Here is a 17,190-nt window from a genome sequence, read left to right on the forward strand (position 1 = left end):
GCAACAACTATTACGTTGTCATCTTTGTCTACTTATGGCACTAGACTTGTTCTCTTTTTGTCAGGTAAGCACTTTACTGTGTTGGCATTATTTCAGTGGATACTGCTATGTTATCATTACTCAAGATTGGTAAACCAACTGTTGGTCTTATTTGTTTTCTTTTACAAGTATCTGTGTTCAGACATTGCCATCAAGGAAAATAATATTCACATTGCAGAATATCTCGTCTTGTTTTCATTCGTTTCTCTTCCTCTCTTGAATATCTTTACAACCTGAAGTCCAGACATTATTGCTCTGAAGATGCCTAGTTTTGTTCAACTCTCGCAGCTGAAGGAAATCTTGACTCCTACTTGCAAGATCTTGACAGATCCCAATGATCTCAATTTTGCAGAGTATCTGAAGCGATGGACGGACATTGACTTGAAGACTCCTGGAGCTATCGTACTACCTACTTCAGAGATTGATTGCCAAAATATTGTGAGAATTCAAAGCACTCAAACATTGGCCTTTTCCTAACGTGAGAATAGGTTACATGGGCGTCGAAATACTCTATACCCTTCGTGACAAAAAGTGGTGGTCATAGTGCATGGTCTACTATTGGAAGTGACGGCATCATCATTGACTTGAGTTTATACAAGGCTATAGAGGTGTACGCAGAGTCTGGCACAGCAATCATTAAGGGGAGCATTCTCTCTAAAGAAGTAGCAGTAACTCTTGCGGATGCTGGTTTCTTCACTGGTATGTATTATTTAGTCCACTGTTAGAACTCTAGGGAAGTGTGGTTGACATTACATCTAGCTTTGGGAAACGGTAACACAGTGGGCGCTATTCCATATTTTCTTGGTGGTGGTTGTTCCATTACTTCTTCTATTACTGGTTTTGGATCAGACCAGATTATCTCAGCTCGTGTCATAACTGCAGATGGAAAATTGTTAAATGTCACTGATGACACATACCCGGATCTTCTTTACGCCATACGCGGAGCTGGACAACATTTTGGTCTCGTAACACAGCTCGTCATCAAAATTCATCCTTTGAAGAACCTTGGAAACGATGACGGGGTTATTTGGGTTGGAAGTTTTGTCTTTCCACTTGATCGTGCTAGCGAAGTGACTTCTGTCATGAAAAATTTAATGAACAATGATCGATATGCAACCGCTGGTCTTATGATGATTATGGCGCCACCCCCGGCACGAAATCCATGTTTGGTTATTGCGGCTCGTTACACCGGAAACCCTGACGATGCGGCATTGGCATATAAAAATATATACGACCTGGAACCACTTATTGCTAATGGAGCGCCGGTACCAATTCAACATGCAAGCGATAGAGGGGAAGCACTCGCGGCTAAAGGGGGCTTTAAACAATTCGGTATTGTTGGCCTGGATCAGTTCGACGAAGAAGCCTTTCTTCAAACAATTGCGGTTTGGACGGAGATGATTTTCCAATGTCCAGATGCAATAAATACTGCATTCAATTTCCAATGGGATTCTAGGCCGGTAAAGAGACCTGATATTGAGTCAGCCATGTGTCTCCATGACATTAGGTACTGGCAGTAAGTGAATAATTCTTGATTTCACAAATGTTTGGCAAGCTAATATTACTAGAAACAATTTCATCTGGCACACTGAATCTAAGAATCGATCGAAAGTTGACGAGTTTAATGATCGTTCTATTGCAATAATGCGTGGTAATGATGATTCAAATTTTGTAGATTTTCAGAATGGTACTCGAATTGGACCTATTGAGCGGAGATTTAGAGGAAACGAAAGGATTACTAGATTGAAGGCCTTGAAGAGAGAATGGGATCCAAGAGGTGTATTCACGTCTGAATTACTCAATTAATTTACAAATACAGATCCAAAAAAAAAAGATTCAATTTTGTCGATAAAATCTATTTGAGGATGTTGATTATTTGATCATGAGGTTGCCATATTAGTTGATAAGATATAGTTGGCCTTAAAGAACTTATTCGTAGTGTTAGGTTCTTGTAAGTTTAGCAATCATAATACAAAAACACTTATACCTGTAGCAGCTCTTGACATCGAATTTGACAATAAAATACACCCTAGGAATGTTGAGTCTCTAAAAGTGAAGCTTCACCTAAGGGGAAGAGAGAGTGATGCGAAGGGATAGTTGTGAAGTGTCTAACCTGCTTGAACCACGATGTCGATTTTAATAATGAGAGTGACTTGGGAATATATAGATAGTGTTTTCATGGGTGTGAGACATATCGACAACATATGTCAAAAACCTGAAAATTGAATTTTATGCTTACCAAAATTATGATTGCGGATATTGATTGCCAGGAGTGAAGGAGACATTAGCATAGGGACTTCATAGCCTGTTAATGAAAATCGATCACTTGGCGGCTTAGATACAGTATTGAAACCGAGGCAGATGTATAGTAATCAAGGCAGATGTTTATAGTAGTGGGGTGTTCAGAATGCAACCCTACCAAATGCACGGCAATCTCAACTAAAACACGACTTCCAGCACTTTCATATCATGAACAATATTCATCTCTTCACTCGTCATTATGCTTGACCATCTAACCTCAATCTCGCTCGCAATTAGATATGTTACACCATGACTTACGTTAAACAATTTCATAAAAATATATTTATTACTTGCTTTAGGGTTTACCGAAGTCCCTGTGGTGACAGAATCCACGATTGACGAAGTGGCCGCTTTGTCAGCCCCACAAAATATTCAATATTTTTATAATGTATTGAAAAAAGCGTTTTTAAAGTATTGATTAGAGGGCTTTTTTTTTTCATAAATGATTAGAAATTTTTATTTCAAAGGGATTTAGTGAAATTCTTGAATTCTAATTTGAATTCTAGTTTAAAATGATCAATATTTTATTTATATTGAATTCGATTAGTAATTGAAATGAATATAAATATATAGACTAGAATTAAATAAATAATATATATAAATAGTATATTCTATATAATATAATATAATAATAAAACTTCTAATTGAAAAATAAAATAAAAATAAAATAAATAATCATCTCCTTTAAACTTTTGATTAATATCTTCTTCTTCCCTTCTAACTTTTATATTTACTCCCTCCTTTTTATTTAGTTTTTACACTTACTCCTTTTTCATTTGTTTTTTTAATGTTTATTGAATTCTGAAATCTCTAAAACCTTTTAGAACTCCCATTTTCTTTTTTTCTATTAAAAGTTAATACTAAATAAATCTCAATCTATATCGATTTCATTCGTTATTAATAAATTAGCTATATCATTATTAATGAATTAAATATATTATAAATATAATATATAACAAATAATTGATAAATCGCATATTGAAGTTGAAGAGTATAAATTGAGTTAAAAGTAATATATTCGGTAATATAGTATACTCGGTGTTAAACTACGTTATATATATTACTTATATATATATTTACCCCTCATATACTCTTGATTCACGACGAAAAATAATAGAATTAATAGTATTTTATTAATTCTATTAATAATAATTGATGAGTGTATTATAGAATGATTTATATTATAATATTTATTCTTATAACTTAAAATAATACTAACTACTTATCTAACTTACAGCTGTTAAACGAAGATATCTAGAATTTTCTTTTTATCTTTTTATAGTTATCAATTATTTGCTTAATTATTCTCTTTTCTAGGTATCCTTAAATCTTATGATTCTTATAGTATTGTTTTCGTAGATTATAATACTAAGAACCTATATTTATCTTATAATTCATATTAAGATAATAATATAAATCCAATCATTAAATTTCAATACGGAATAGAAATAAAAGACTAAAACGAAATAATTAGGACTCATACTAATAAAAACTAAACATTAATAATAGAAATTAAATCGATTGTTTTGAAAACTAATCTATAACTTATTAATATCTTAAACAACAAAGATTACATTTGAGGATATCGATTATAAAAAACATATCGAATTGAAATCTATATTTATAAATATATAAATATTAATTAGAAGAGCCGATAATAATAAAACAAGTTCAAAAGTCAAGTTCCTAAATTCGAATAATAAGAAATATAACTATAGTAGAATTTGATTACAGTAATATTTTTTCTTGAATATATCGCTTTTTATATAAGAATCTCGATATTTCTTTATTTAGTAATATATAAATAAATTTTTCAATATTATAACTAGTCGTCGGGGAAAAAGAATTTTTCAGACTGAGGATTTATAAAAGCTTTTTTTATTTTTTATTTTATTTTTGAAATGTATAAAATTTCAATTTTATTTCTTTAATCTTTACAGGGCCCAGTTGTCAAACTTTTAATTCTTATTATACTTGAGATCTAGTTATAAATGATAATAATTTGTTTATATAAGAAAGTATAGTTTTTATTTCAAATATAATTCTTTATAGAGTATAATAGAAAGCATAAAATAGATATAAGAGTATTTGAAGATCAATTCTATTAAGTATAGTAAAGCTAGCTATAAAAGAAAAAGCTTTAATATAAGCTAAAGCTTTTACTAATATTAATTAAAACTAGTTCCTTCTACTTTAATATTTATATAAATCATACTTTCAATAGTTCTCTTTTAATAATATAAATTATAATCTACTTATATAACTTAACAGCTTACTAATCAAAAATACTTAGATTTTGATTTGATAGCTTTATCGACTGAAACAACCCTGTCTTAACATTAGTATATTATTTATAATCAATCAGAAGAGGTTCACCAGTGGGTGTATAGACTCACGGGACACTCATAAAGAAAGTACAATTTCACTTCAGAAAAGTCGGTTTTAATAATTCGATCAATATTCAAATTATCCATTTATTTCTTTTAAATTTAATGGAAAGATTTCTGAACTATGGTAGTTTAATATAATATTAGAATGAATTATAAAAAATGAATATTCAAGCTTTTATAATTAATTATATAATTTCCTATTAAAAAATTTAGTGAGAAAATGTATTATTGGATTTATAAGCTCAGATTTCATTTTTTTGAGATAAAGCTTAGTGATATTTTTTTTATATTTTAAAAATACAATATATCAATTTGAATGATATGAAATTAGAATTTAGATTTTAATTGAATTTTGAAGTTGATAAATTTGAGTGTGAAATTGTGCTTTCCTATTATATTGCTTTATGAGTCTGTACACCGATTGACGGTTTTATGAATCTATAAATGTGAAAATAACCTGTTATAAAAATAACATAGTTTATTAGTATATAGGCTATATCAGTATACAGACCATTTGAAAATACATCAAAATTAAGTCTTTTTCAATATTCTTATTTTAATAACTAATTATTATTTTCGAAAAAAAAAAAGAATATTAAATAATAATAATAATAATTCAGCTTTTAAAAAGTCTAGTTTTTATATAAATATTTCTATTATATTATCAAAAAAATGGAAATTGTTATGATTTTCATTATAAAAAAGTTATTCCTTAAATAACTATTTTAATAATTTAAATCTCTAATAAAAAATCAGATTTTTATAATAATTATATAATTAAGTTTTATAATCTCAGATTTTATAAAATTATATTATTAAATAAAGAAAGTATATAATTATATATAAACAAATTTTGTATATAAAATGAAGTGGCCTATATAATGATATAGCTTGTATATTAATAAACTATATTATATAATTATATAATATATAGAGTACATTTTCATTTGGTTTGCTTTTACAAATTTATTAATTTAATTAATATCTTAGAGACTATTTATTTAATACAAAATTAAAATATTGAAGATTTCATTACATTAACAAAGTAGTCAATTTTTGGAAAGGTTGGGTGGGGAGGGCGTTGATGCGCTGGTAGAATTTGATGACTAGATCCATTTTTATGTAGTAAGTGGTAACAGATTCTATTGTTCCCCTAGGAGGCAAGCGTAATTTCCCATGCGATGCAGTCCCTAGTAAAGATTCCTCCGTACGTGTAATGTTGCGTTCCTTGTATCGGGGCAGGACCTATAACGCGAGTTAGCAAGAGAGCATGAGGTTAGTAGCTGGAGAGGGAAGGATCGCACAGTAGGTCACGATGTCGTGCAGCTGTTTCTGGCACGTCGCGACAGCCGTATTCGCGTTGTTGGCGAAGTCGAGCGTCGGACAGTTACTTCCGCCAATCCAGGTCGCCGAAATGCCAATGTTCTGGTACACGTTGTCGGGCGGCGTGTACTGAATAGCCTGGATGGATATTCCGCCATCTTTGAAGATGGCCCCGCTCGTTCTAGCGTCCGCGCACAGATCGTTGATGGCCTGGTCCACATCGCCGGCCGTCATCTCGGGCATCGAGCTGGCCTCGCATTGGAGCACGCCGCTGTCGACGCCTGTGGGACTTGGCTGGGACACGGCGGTTGTCGTGGGTTTTGGCGCGGTTGTCGTGGGTTTTGGCGCGGTCGTCCGCGCAGTAGTGGGCGGAGGTAGCATTTCAATTATGGTCATCCAGTCTACTGTTAAAGAGAGGCTTGGACCTGTAGCCTGAGGGTATATTACCCCGGTTCGTCCGCTGTAGAGAGTGGTCACCGGGGTACTCACACTGGGAACGCCGTAGTCAATACTTCCGATAGAGAAAATTCCGCTCGTGACATAGTAAAGGGTGTTCCCGATGATCACACTTTCGGGATACAAGATGGTGACGATGTCTCCTACGAGTGGTAGATCGGTTGCGTCGTCACCCTGATCGTCGGTACTGGGATCCAGGGAGACAAGTGTGGGACAAGATTCACCGACTGTCGTGGTGGTAGCCGTTGCATAACAGCCGGTGATGACTTCGGAAGATGTGGTCGTGCAGGTCGATGACATACACGAAACCCAGTAGTCTGTCACGGTTGATGTGGTGCAATCACACCCCGCATAGGTATTACATACCTTAGCGCAGGGGGTCGTTGTACAAACCTGGTAGCATTCGGTAACAGTCTTAGTTGCACAAGTCGATGTTGACGACGAGGATGAAGAGGTATTATCACAGCCGTTTCCAAGACACGGAGTTGGGCTGGGATTTTTGCCATTGTTGTTGTTGTTGTTGTTGTTGTTGTTGTTGTTGTTGCAGCCTAGTCCAAGGCAGGGAAGAGTGATTAATGACAGCGGATGCAGCCCGTTTGTGCAGTGTGATCCTTTGCAGGGATGCCCATGACATGCATCAGGAAAGGGGCACGTTGGCGACGGACTACCTTTCGTTATTGTGACACGGCTAGGATGTCCAGGAGGTCCTGTTGGCGGGACCCCTCCCGCCGTCGTGCTTGTAGAAGTGGGACTCGGATAGGGTCCGTAACTATATACGTAGGTTATCCCGGGCTGCCCGTTTGGCCCAGGACCCTCGGTCATGGTGACTCCCGGAACGTCAAAGCTACTGTATATATCGGCAACCGAGGAAGAACCCCCCACGGGATCCCAGATAATGTTGGAAACAGGAATCATTGTTGTCACGATAGCTGGAAAGGTAATGACAGTCACCATAGTAACAGTCGTGTACTCAATTAGACCATCGCTAGTGATGGGCCATGTGTCCTCGAATGTCTGGGTAAGAGGATCGATGTTTATGGTTGTCGTAGTAGACAGAGTCCACGGTGGCAGCACGAATGTGCAGGGGGGCTCACAGTTAATGGTCGGGTCTGCCGAGTTCCAAATCTCCGGGTCAATATACACTACACTGTTGGTGTCGCCGGGTCCTGTTCCTGTCCCGGTTGGTGTTGCTTCTCCTGCGGTTGTGCAGGCTCCAGGACAATAGCCGTGCTCACAGGCATAGCTACACAATGCACTGTATGTTGGCTCGCTTACTCCTAAGACGGGAACGCCCGTCACTGTAGGCGTTGCCGGCGGCTGGGCTGGTAGCCCCCCTGATGCTGTACAAGAACAGGCGACAGCGGGGCAAAATCCATAGGGACACGCAAAGCCACAGAGTCCGCCTAGGTTTTCATCGCCCCCTGCCCCGACGCCGCCTTGGCAAGCCGGATTGCTAAAGTCGGAAACCGTCGGTGTAATCAGCGGTGCTACGACGGTCCCACATGCTGTATCGGGGCAGAATCCAATCTCACAGTTATAGGCGCAGAGACCACCGTAACTGCTGTCTTCCCCGGCCAGTGGATAACCTTGCGGATTGGTCTGCTTAGGGAGGGCCGAGGAGACCAGCGACGGACCCAGCTGGAGACATACGCAAGCTGTCGGTGGGCAGTACACGCCGTATTCACACGCATTTTCGCAGAGACCTGCAAAGTTGTTCGATCCAGTGCCGTTTCGGCAAACCATATCTGATAATGGGGTTGGCGGCGTGGCGGAAATGGTAGCGCCTGAGGTTGCGGAGCCGACCCATGCATTGAAGTTGGTGTTGCCTGTGATGCAGTTTTGGGTACCAATGGCCTCGCCGGTGAACGAGGCAACTGTCACGCCGCCGCGAGTTACAGAGACAATGACAATACCTGTATGACCTGGCGTAAATAAAACGAGAAAGTTAGTTTACAGTCGGCAAAAAAAGGGGGGAGAATAAAATTGCGTGTACTCACCCGAGAAGGAGACACTTCCATGGTAGAGACCCACGCTGCCAAATGGCTCGTACGTCCACGAAGCCCGCAATGCCACACCGCCGACACTAACACTGATATCCGCCGCTGATCCAAGAAGTGCTGTAAAGAATATGGCGTCTTCAACGATATCGTATGGCTCAAATTCAATCTGCAGCTGGCTCGCCGTGTTTCCGGAAGTAAAACTGGAGCAATTAGCACTTTGCTCTCCAAGTTAGGGTTTTGGCAGCGGCAACATACTGGCTGCTGCATGCTTTAGCCTCGCTGAGACGATACCAACCGACGACTCCCTCCTGGGTAATAGTAGCCGTTCCGAACTTGTAGGTATCAATGACAAAAGGAAGGAAGAGCCGCCAGCCATCGTGTGGCATATTTGTAGCATAATTAAAGGGGGCTTTGCCGGTCGTGAAAAGCTCCATAGCATTGTCATAAATAGGCCCAATATAATGTGACTCGCCATAGTCATTCCAAGTGATAATCTCAACAAATTCGGGTTTGTACCACCAAATCTGAACCCAGCGATCATACCACGCGTTATCGCCGCGCCAGAGCCTATCGAGAAAATATTAGTGAAAGGACTAATTAGCCCCTTATTTTTAGTGCAAGAGAGCGATATAACACACCAGTTTTTATTGTACCCTGGGAGGTTGGTGTAGAACCACGGGGAAGCCGGCATCATGTAGGGAGCTCCGTTGAGATAGTCCACATAGGAGGCATCCACGTAGGTGTTCATGGATTTATCTCCCCATGCCCAGGCGTCCCAGCTGAACAGACCATCCGCCACCCCAAGATCCGCTGCAGCTTTGGCACCGAGGGAGGACCAATCTGGGATGAAGAAGCAACCGAGCTCTTTCTTGAGGGCAGTCCAGTCGTCTGCATTTACAGGGCCTTCAAAGGTTGAAATCATAGGCTGGCCATTGTAATGATAGTATGAAGAGCCTTGAGAGTGAAAGGTTAGAACGATTATAGGGCGGAAAAGTAGATTTGGGTTTGTAACATACTGGAAGTATAGCGGCTCGCAATAGATGAAACTTCCGTGGCTGGCCAAGCAGAAACACCGCCCGCATAGTCAAATGATAAGAAGAGCTTGAAGCCAGTTGCTTCGGCAGCCTGGAACGCGAGGTCTATGTAGTTGGTGGTGCTGTCGTCTCCGTACGCAATATTCAGAGCAAAAGCATCTAGATGAGCTTCCTGGGCCAAGTTTATGTCTGTCTTCCATGTAGCTATACTGTAGTTTACCGAATTGGATACCATGAAGTGTGCAAAGACAGCTGCTGCCTGAACGCAGCACACGCACATTAACACTGCGGCTAGAGTTACGAGACGTTTCATGATGAAATAGGCGACTTGACACGTGCCTGTAAAGATTACCCTAGTATAGAAGACTGAGCAAAAGATTTACAAGTCAATGGAGCAATGCTCTTGGCTAAAATAGTCGCAGAGGCGGACATGGTATCTGGACGACACCATGTCCACGGCACGACAACCGCATTTAAGTGAGCCTAATGCTTGTTCAACAATTTACAATAATGTATTGACGATATTGTCGCCCCCATTTCTTTCACGAATCCACCGGTGGTCGAGTCATTTTTTCACTAGCAGATTGAGGTGTAAGTCTTACATCTACAGATCGGATCCTACCGCGCGTTAGTACGAATGAGGGATTCCTACAACAGCAGGGGAATATTCTGCCACCTATCCCTTACTTTAAAAGTGGAGAGACCGGTAGAACTACCAATGAAAAGTTGTGGAGCTGCCCACCGCCAAAACCATTGTTGTTGCATCAAATTTGCAAATCCCAGGTCGTACCGTATCCACTTTTAGGTCTGGCACGCACGTCTTGAAAGTGTTCTTACACGCTTACTAAGCACCTCCTATTATCTGTGAGAATTCAGTGGGTTACAAATGGAACTTATAATTCGGCTTATTAGCGAGTGAGCCACGTCAAACACATATAAAATTCATTCGTATGTAATCATTACTTTCTATATTTATTGATAGGTTTTCAAAGAATTTGAGATTATAGAATTTAAGTATATAAATATTATGAGTCTATTCATCTTTTAAACGATAGAATAAATATAAAGGTTATTATCAAAATTGTTTTTTTATAATAAAAATCATAACAATTTTCAGTTTTTTTTTCAAACATAATAGAAGGATTTATATTTAAGTTAGCTTTTTAAATAAAAAGTTTCTTAATATCAATAAATATACTCTCTTTTACAAAAAATGTTAATTAGTTGTTAAAATATAAATATTAGGAAAGGACTAATTTTGATGCACTTTGAAGTGACTCTTTTAGTAATATAACCTACCCGTTGCTAAATCACGTTTATAGAATTTGAATAGAAACTAGATTTTTGAAAATTAAATGTAACAATCTTATCAAATCTGTTTTCATTTCTTCAAAATATTGATGAATGATTGAAATACCAGCATTTAAAAAAGGTGGATTTTGATGTGATTTTGAACTGGCCCACATGCTGATAAACCATGTTATGATTAAGTGGAACAGATAATAAAAGCTAGGAACTTAGCGTAGTTTATGTTAGACTGCGCTAGTGGTTTGTGGACCTGTACTAAACCCACGAAAGTAAACATTATCCCACAAGGAGAAGTAGTCCGTCTGTAAATTTACTTGAAACCGCGAACCATCACGCTCGTGCTAGGGAATTTCCGAGGGTAAAGGTAGCTGGGTAACTTTTGCAAGTAGTCTGCGTACAAATTATCTGTACCCATAGGTTATTCGCGGATAATCCGCCTCGCGGGTTACCCATCCAGATTTAAAATTATCCGCCTCGTCAAAGGTGATCCGCGGATTACCTGCAGATAACCCATTTATCTGTGGGTAGGTGGAGTATCTATAGGTATATGGGTTACCTGCGATTAATCCATAAATCTGTGAGTATCTATATATTCATATAACGTGTTTTATCAGCATGCAAGCTATATTATCATATGAGCCACCTCATTTTATATACAAAATTCGTTTGTATATAATCATGCACTTTCTTCATTTAATAATATAATTTTTTAAAATCTAATTTTTTATTAGATATTCAAATTATTAAAATAGTTATTAAAGGAGTGACTTTTTTGTAATGAAAATTGTAACAATTTCCACTTTTCTTATAATATAATAGAAATATTTATATAAAAACTAGATTTTTTAAAAGCCGAATTTTTATTATTATTTAATATTCTTTTTTCTTTCGAAAATAATGATTAGTTATTAAAATATGAATATTGAAAAAGGCCTAATTTTAATGTATTTTCAAATGGTCTACATGCTGATATGACCCACATACTAATAAACTACGTTATCGTATAAGTTTATGATTATTATAAAAATAAGCATAACTATAAGCTTGGATCACTTTTGGGCTATAAAAGAATCTGGGAATAGCTTTAAATTTAAGCGAGGAATGGAGATTGTCCGCAAATTACCCATATACCCGCGGATTATTTGCAAATTATCTGCGGATTATCCATATACCCATGGATATCCATCCTAGATTCTGAGCTACCTGCCCCGCCGACAGATAATCCGCGGGTACCCGTTGCGCAGCCTATTTGCAAGTAAAGCGCACCAATGAGTATGAATTTCTCGGTCAAGCAAAAACTAAGGTGAACACGCAAAAATGACGACTATGTGAAACCAAAAGTATTTGTGCGGGACTACGCGGCTCCGTCTAAGGCCTAGTCGTGCAATATCCGAGGTCGACACTAGCATTCATGCACCATGAACACTCCTGTTATACAATTTCCGAGCTCAATATTAATATTCAAGCCCCGCAAGCACTCCTGTTATACAATTTCCGAGCTCATACAACGTTGCTATAGGCCGAGGCGCGGTTTAACACAGGTGCACTGGGGCATCTAGAGTATCTCAATACTTACGGTTTTTAGCGTCTGACCTAAGAAATAATTTCATACACCGAGACTCTGGGATGTGAGCTCATTATCGGCGGTGGATGCCGAGTCTTCATTTTATTTCTCTAAGCTGCCTAGATATCTTTTACCTCCCGCCACTTTCAAAGGTAAGTGATATAGTAGGCACATATGATAGACTAAGCTCTAGCCTGCTCAGAGTCCTTTTGTTCAACCTTACACAATCTGCAGTTACTATCGCGGTACGCCGCCACTTGGGATCGACATGGCGCTCATGAGACTATCTTTCTATACATTCGCAGGGATCCTCTTGGTCGTTCTCTCGTTCTATCTTGGCCCTTTTCTACAGCCAGCCGCTGATGTCACCACAGTCCTGGGCAGAGAACTTGGCGGCACGTCTCACTTTGGCAGAAATATTAGTGATGATAATGTCAAGCTCACTAAGCGGGTTTCAGACGCCGCCTATAGCCGTGCAGTGACAAAGGGCAATAGCCTATACTGCCTTATGGGCATGACCGTGGCGCAGGCGACTGTGCACAACGGAGGCACATCACTCGAGTCTGCGCTACAGGACGATATCTTTGAGTTAGAGGGCTGGCAAAGATTCGAGTCCGACTCAACCCCCTACTTCGGAAACTATCTTGATGCGGCCTTTGCGGGGTTGGGGATCACCAAGAACCTCTACACGTCCAACAAGATCAACTCAGTGGAAGGATCGATCCACGAAGATCTGGAACAGTTTGAAGACGACCCGAAGGATGGCGTTGTAAGTTGTCATCCCCAAATTTCTAGTTCTCCGAGCTAACCTGAACGCTCCGCGCGTCGTCCAGCCAAGCGGAGCGCAATTTATGAATGATTTTATTGTAGATGCAGGCGTTATCATTGCAGATAAGAACAAGAATGTCAACAATGCCATGCAGGAGAATTTCGGCAAAAACTGGGCCAGTATCGGCCTCGTCGTGACCCATATCCGGCAGTGGTCCGACGCCGTCTTCTTGCAATGGATGGAGGCCTGTTCCTTCGGCAGTGGCAGCATCAGCAACGTCAAGTACATCTTCCGCTCCTGGATCACCAACCAGGACACCCAGGAGATTGTGTTCCAGGCGTTGACGACGGCCTTCGGCAGCAGCCCGACCATAGGCACGTGGACCGCGCGGCTTTCGCTTACACAGGCCGAGCACCCGAACGAGTTTTTCGCCGTTCTTGGGAGCCCTAACGGCGCCGGTAGCGCTTACTTGCTTCTCACGCACAAAGAGAAACTCGGCGTTAAGACAATCAACAAGGTCGACATTTTCGTTCCCAATATCCCATACACAATCACGAGCACGACAGGCGGTGGGATGGCCAGTGCTGCCAAGATCATGCTTCTATTCTATGTAGAGGCTCCAGTTAGCTAGAGACGAGGCGGAAAAGGCACCAAAGGGTATGGTTTGTAGATAGAGATATATTTACTGGTTTGCGGTGGCCGAAGCAATCTGCGCATGTAGTAAATAGTATTATAAAGACTGTTCTTATATAATGCCTTGTTATAGAAATATAATATAATGTATAGAGTACATTTCTATTTGATTTGCTTTTACGAATCTATAATAATAATAATAATAATAATAATAATAATAATAATAATAATAATAATAATAATAATAATAATAATAATAATAATAATAAACTTCACTAACCTCTCGCTTCTAGCTTGTATAAAGGCGTTGAAGGCGTAATTAAGCTTTAAAACCTCAAAACTGTTACAACGAATTAGTAACAGGCTGTAGAATCACCAATGTACAGGCTATAATAATATTATAGGCCTCAGTGATTTAGCTGTAGTATATTGGGGGACACTAGGTATCCAAGGAAAGCCTTAGGCATGTATATAGTATTAGTTATAGGATATCCCAAAAACGTAGGATATAATTCCTAGGACAATAGGTTCTAGGAAAGATAGAATATAGTAAGCAAGAAAGGCTTTATCAGGATTAGTAATATCCTAGGGGATTAGCTCCAGGATAAAAGAACAAGCTAGGATAATAGGAATCATGGAATAAGGGTTATATGATATGTCGAAGATCGAAATTGATATTCAACGAAATCGATTGTCGAAATCGATATTCGACCAAATCAATTATCGAAATCGATATTCGATTAAAAGCAAGAAGGTTTATATAAGGGAATAGATTTCATTATAATATAAAACTTCGTACTCAAGAATAATTATTAATTTCATTACTATAGTTATAAGAATTATAATTAGTTATAATCTTATTGAATTCCTACTTGAAGTTTAGTTTAAACTACCTTGAGAGATTTCTAGACACTTCCACGTGACCCTAGAGGCAGCTCCCGTAACAAAAACCTTATAAATCTTATAAATCTCTTTCTAATTCTTGTTTATATAACCTAGCAGCTTATTAATCAAGTGTTACAACGGATTAGTAACAGGCTGTAGAATCACCAACGTATAGGCTATAATGATATTATAGGCCTCAATGATTTAGCTACAGTATACCAGGGGATATTAGATATCCAAAAAAAGTCTCAGACATATATATAATATTAGTTATAAGATATCCTAAAAGTATAGGATATAGTTTCTAAAATAATAAATCCTAGGAAATATTAAATATAACTTTATAAACTTTTTATAAAGTTATATTAATAATATCCTAAGGAATTAATTTTACAATAAAAGATAAGTTAGAATATGGGAAGATATGGGAATTGGTATTATATAATAAGCCATCTTATTAATCCCACCAATTATTATTAATAGGATTAATAAAAATCTATTACTTTTATTATTTTTGATGAATAAAATCAATGGAATAATAAAGTACAAAGATCTATATAAAAGAATAAGTTTTCTTATATATAGAGCTTTGTATTTAAAAGAATAATTATTAGTTTTATTATTATAATTATAAGAATTATAATTAGTTATAATCTTATCGAATTCCTATTTGAAATTTAGTTTAAACTATTTCGAAAGATTTTTAAATATTTCTATATAATTTTAGAAACAGTTCTTGTAATATTTTGAATACCATTTCTACTTCAAATATCGATTTGATAATCAATTATTAATATAATATTCAAAGATATTATTATAAATCAATTTGTTAAAGATATCAATGATATCGAAATGACTGATATTCTAAAGGAGATTATTATTAATAAAATCCTTAAAATCATCTTATTAGATAAATATTAAGATAATCAATAAAAACTTGATATTTTCTTTTTATAATTTAAAATCTACTTTCGATTTAATGAGAATAAATTTATTATTAAGGAATTCAAGAGTATATAAGCCATATTATACCTTTGAAGTAAAACAATTAAATAGATCTAATTATATTTATATAATTATTTCAAATATAATAATAAAGATTGTATATAATCTATTCGAACAATTTTTAATAGTTTTGAAGACTTTAAAATAGAAATTTATAGAATTTTTGGAAATTCTAACAAATTAAAAATAATAAAAGATAAGATCTTTAACCTCAAATAAATAAGATTAGTATTGAAATATACTATGAAATTTTGAAAATATACTAAAACAATTAAATAAAACGAAATCGCTATTATAAATTATTATTATAAAAGATTCAAATTAGAAATCAAATTGAAATTAAAAAGATTTGTTGAGAGTATTGATTTGAATGATTTAATTCAGGATTTCATCAAATCAAATAATCGTTTTTATAGATATCAATAAAACTAAAGATTATATAAACTTTAAGGAAATCAAAAACAAAGACATTACTATAAAAATGAAAAAAGATTATATTACAATCTATAGAGATATAAAGATTTTATAGAATTAAATATTATATATTATACAAATAGAAATAATAATTCAAAAAAGAAATAAAAATAAGAAAACAATTTATACTTTGAATATAAAAAAGCAAAATATCGAATAATAGATTGCTAAAGCAAAAAGATAGGAGGAAAAAGAGACAATTTTAAATCTAAATTCGATAAGGGTTAATTTAATATTACTTTTATAATTTTAAAAAACCTAACTAAATTCGAAAATATTAAGACTTTTATTATTAAGGAATTCTAATAATTATTAAAGAAATTATTATAAAATCAAAAGGATATAAATATAATAGATTTATAAAAATAAAAGTATTATAAAATCCCAATATTTTTTATAATAAAGGAAAGTTATTAGAATAAGATAAAAACAGATTATATTATAATAAACTAAATAGCTTGTTATAATAAATTCTATAGAATTTATCAATTAAATAAAGAAATAACCAAATGGTTCCCCAAAAAAAAGAAGATAAAAAGTTATCAGAATAATATAATATATAAAGATTTAATTTCAAATATAATTTTATAAAAAATTCGTAAAGTTATTTAATAATTGAATATTATAAAATAAATAGGATAAATATATTATAAGGTTTAAATAAATAGATATATATAATCAGTTATAATAGATTCAGAGATTATAGAAAATTTTATTATATTAGAAACTATAAAGTATTTAGAAATATTATTTCAAATAAAATAATACTTCTATCGATTATAATTAATTGATAAATAATTAATAGGGTTTAATGAAAAGATTTTATAGGAAATAATTTTAATATAAATAGATATAATCCAATATATAAAGATTATATAATTTAATATTATACTATTAGATTAATAATAAATCATTTTAGAAATGTTATAATTAAAGATATATAATTTAAAAATAAATTGAATATAAGAAATTATAATATTTAATTAATACAAAAGCAATTATAAAGATA

At 35.5% G+C, this 17,190-nt stretch overlaps 3 protein-coding genes across 3 annotated transcripts; 2 read left to right on the forward strand and 1 right to left on the reverse strand.

The window, feature by feature from the left end:
- The first annotated feature begins 216 nt into the window (after positions 1-216).
- BCIN_06g07580 (hypothetical protein) lies at positions 217-2,025 on the forward strand. Its single transcript, XM_001547321.2, has 4 exons — positions 217-477; positions 528-738; positions 799-1,555; positions 1,608-2,025. Exons 1-4 carry the CDS (start codon positions 301-303, stop codon positions 1,843-1,845), a joined length of 1,383 nt encoding a protein of 460 aa, XP_001547371.1. The 5' UTR covers positions 217-300; the 3' UTR covers positions 1,846-2,025.
- A 3,607-nt stretch (positions 2,026-5,632) lies between these two features.
- On the reverse strand, positions 5,633-9,931 carry BCIN_06g07590 (hypothetical protein). The gene is made up of 6 exons (XM_024693757.1): positions 9,526-9,931; positions 9,148-9,463; positions 8,765-9,076; positions 8,507-8,709; positions 6,035-8,431; positions 5,633-5,975 (listed from the first exon to the last, which is right to left on the reverse strand). The coding sequence occupies exons 1-6, from the start codon at positions 9,854-9,856 to the stop codon at positions 5,884-5,886; spliced, it is 3,651 nt and encodes a 1,216-aa protein (XP_024549543.1). The 5' UTR covers positions 9,857-9,931; the 3' UTR covers positions 5,633-5,883.
- Positions 9,932-12,566: 2,635 nt separating this feature from the next.
- On the forward strand, positions 12,567-13,976 carry BCIN_06g07600 (hypothetical protein). Its single transcript, XM_024693758.1, has 2 exons — positions 12,567-13,184; positions 13,249-13,976. Exons 1-2 carry the CDS (start codon positions 12,684-12,686, stop codon positions 13,813-13,815), a joined length of 1,068 nt encoding a protein of 355 aa, XP_024549544.1. The 5' UTR covers positions 12,567-12,683; the 3' UTR covers positions 13,816-13,976.
- Positions 13,977-17,190: the final 3,214 nt, after the last annotated feature.

Source organism: Botrytis cinerea, chromosome 6, assembly GCF_000143535.2.
Source record: "Botrytis cinerea B05.10 chromosome 6, complete sequence".
NCBI lineage: Eukaryota > Fungi > Ascomycota > Leotiomycetes > Helotiales > Sclerotiniaceae > Botrytis > Botrytis cinerea.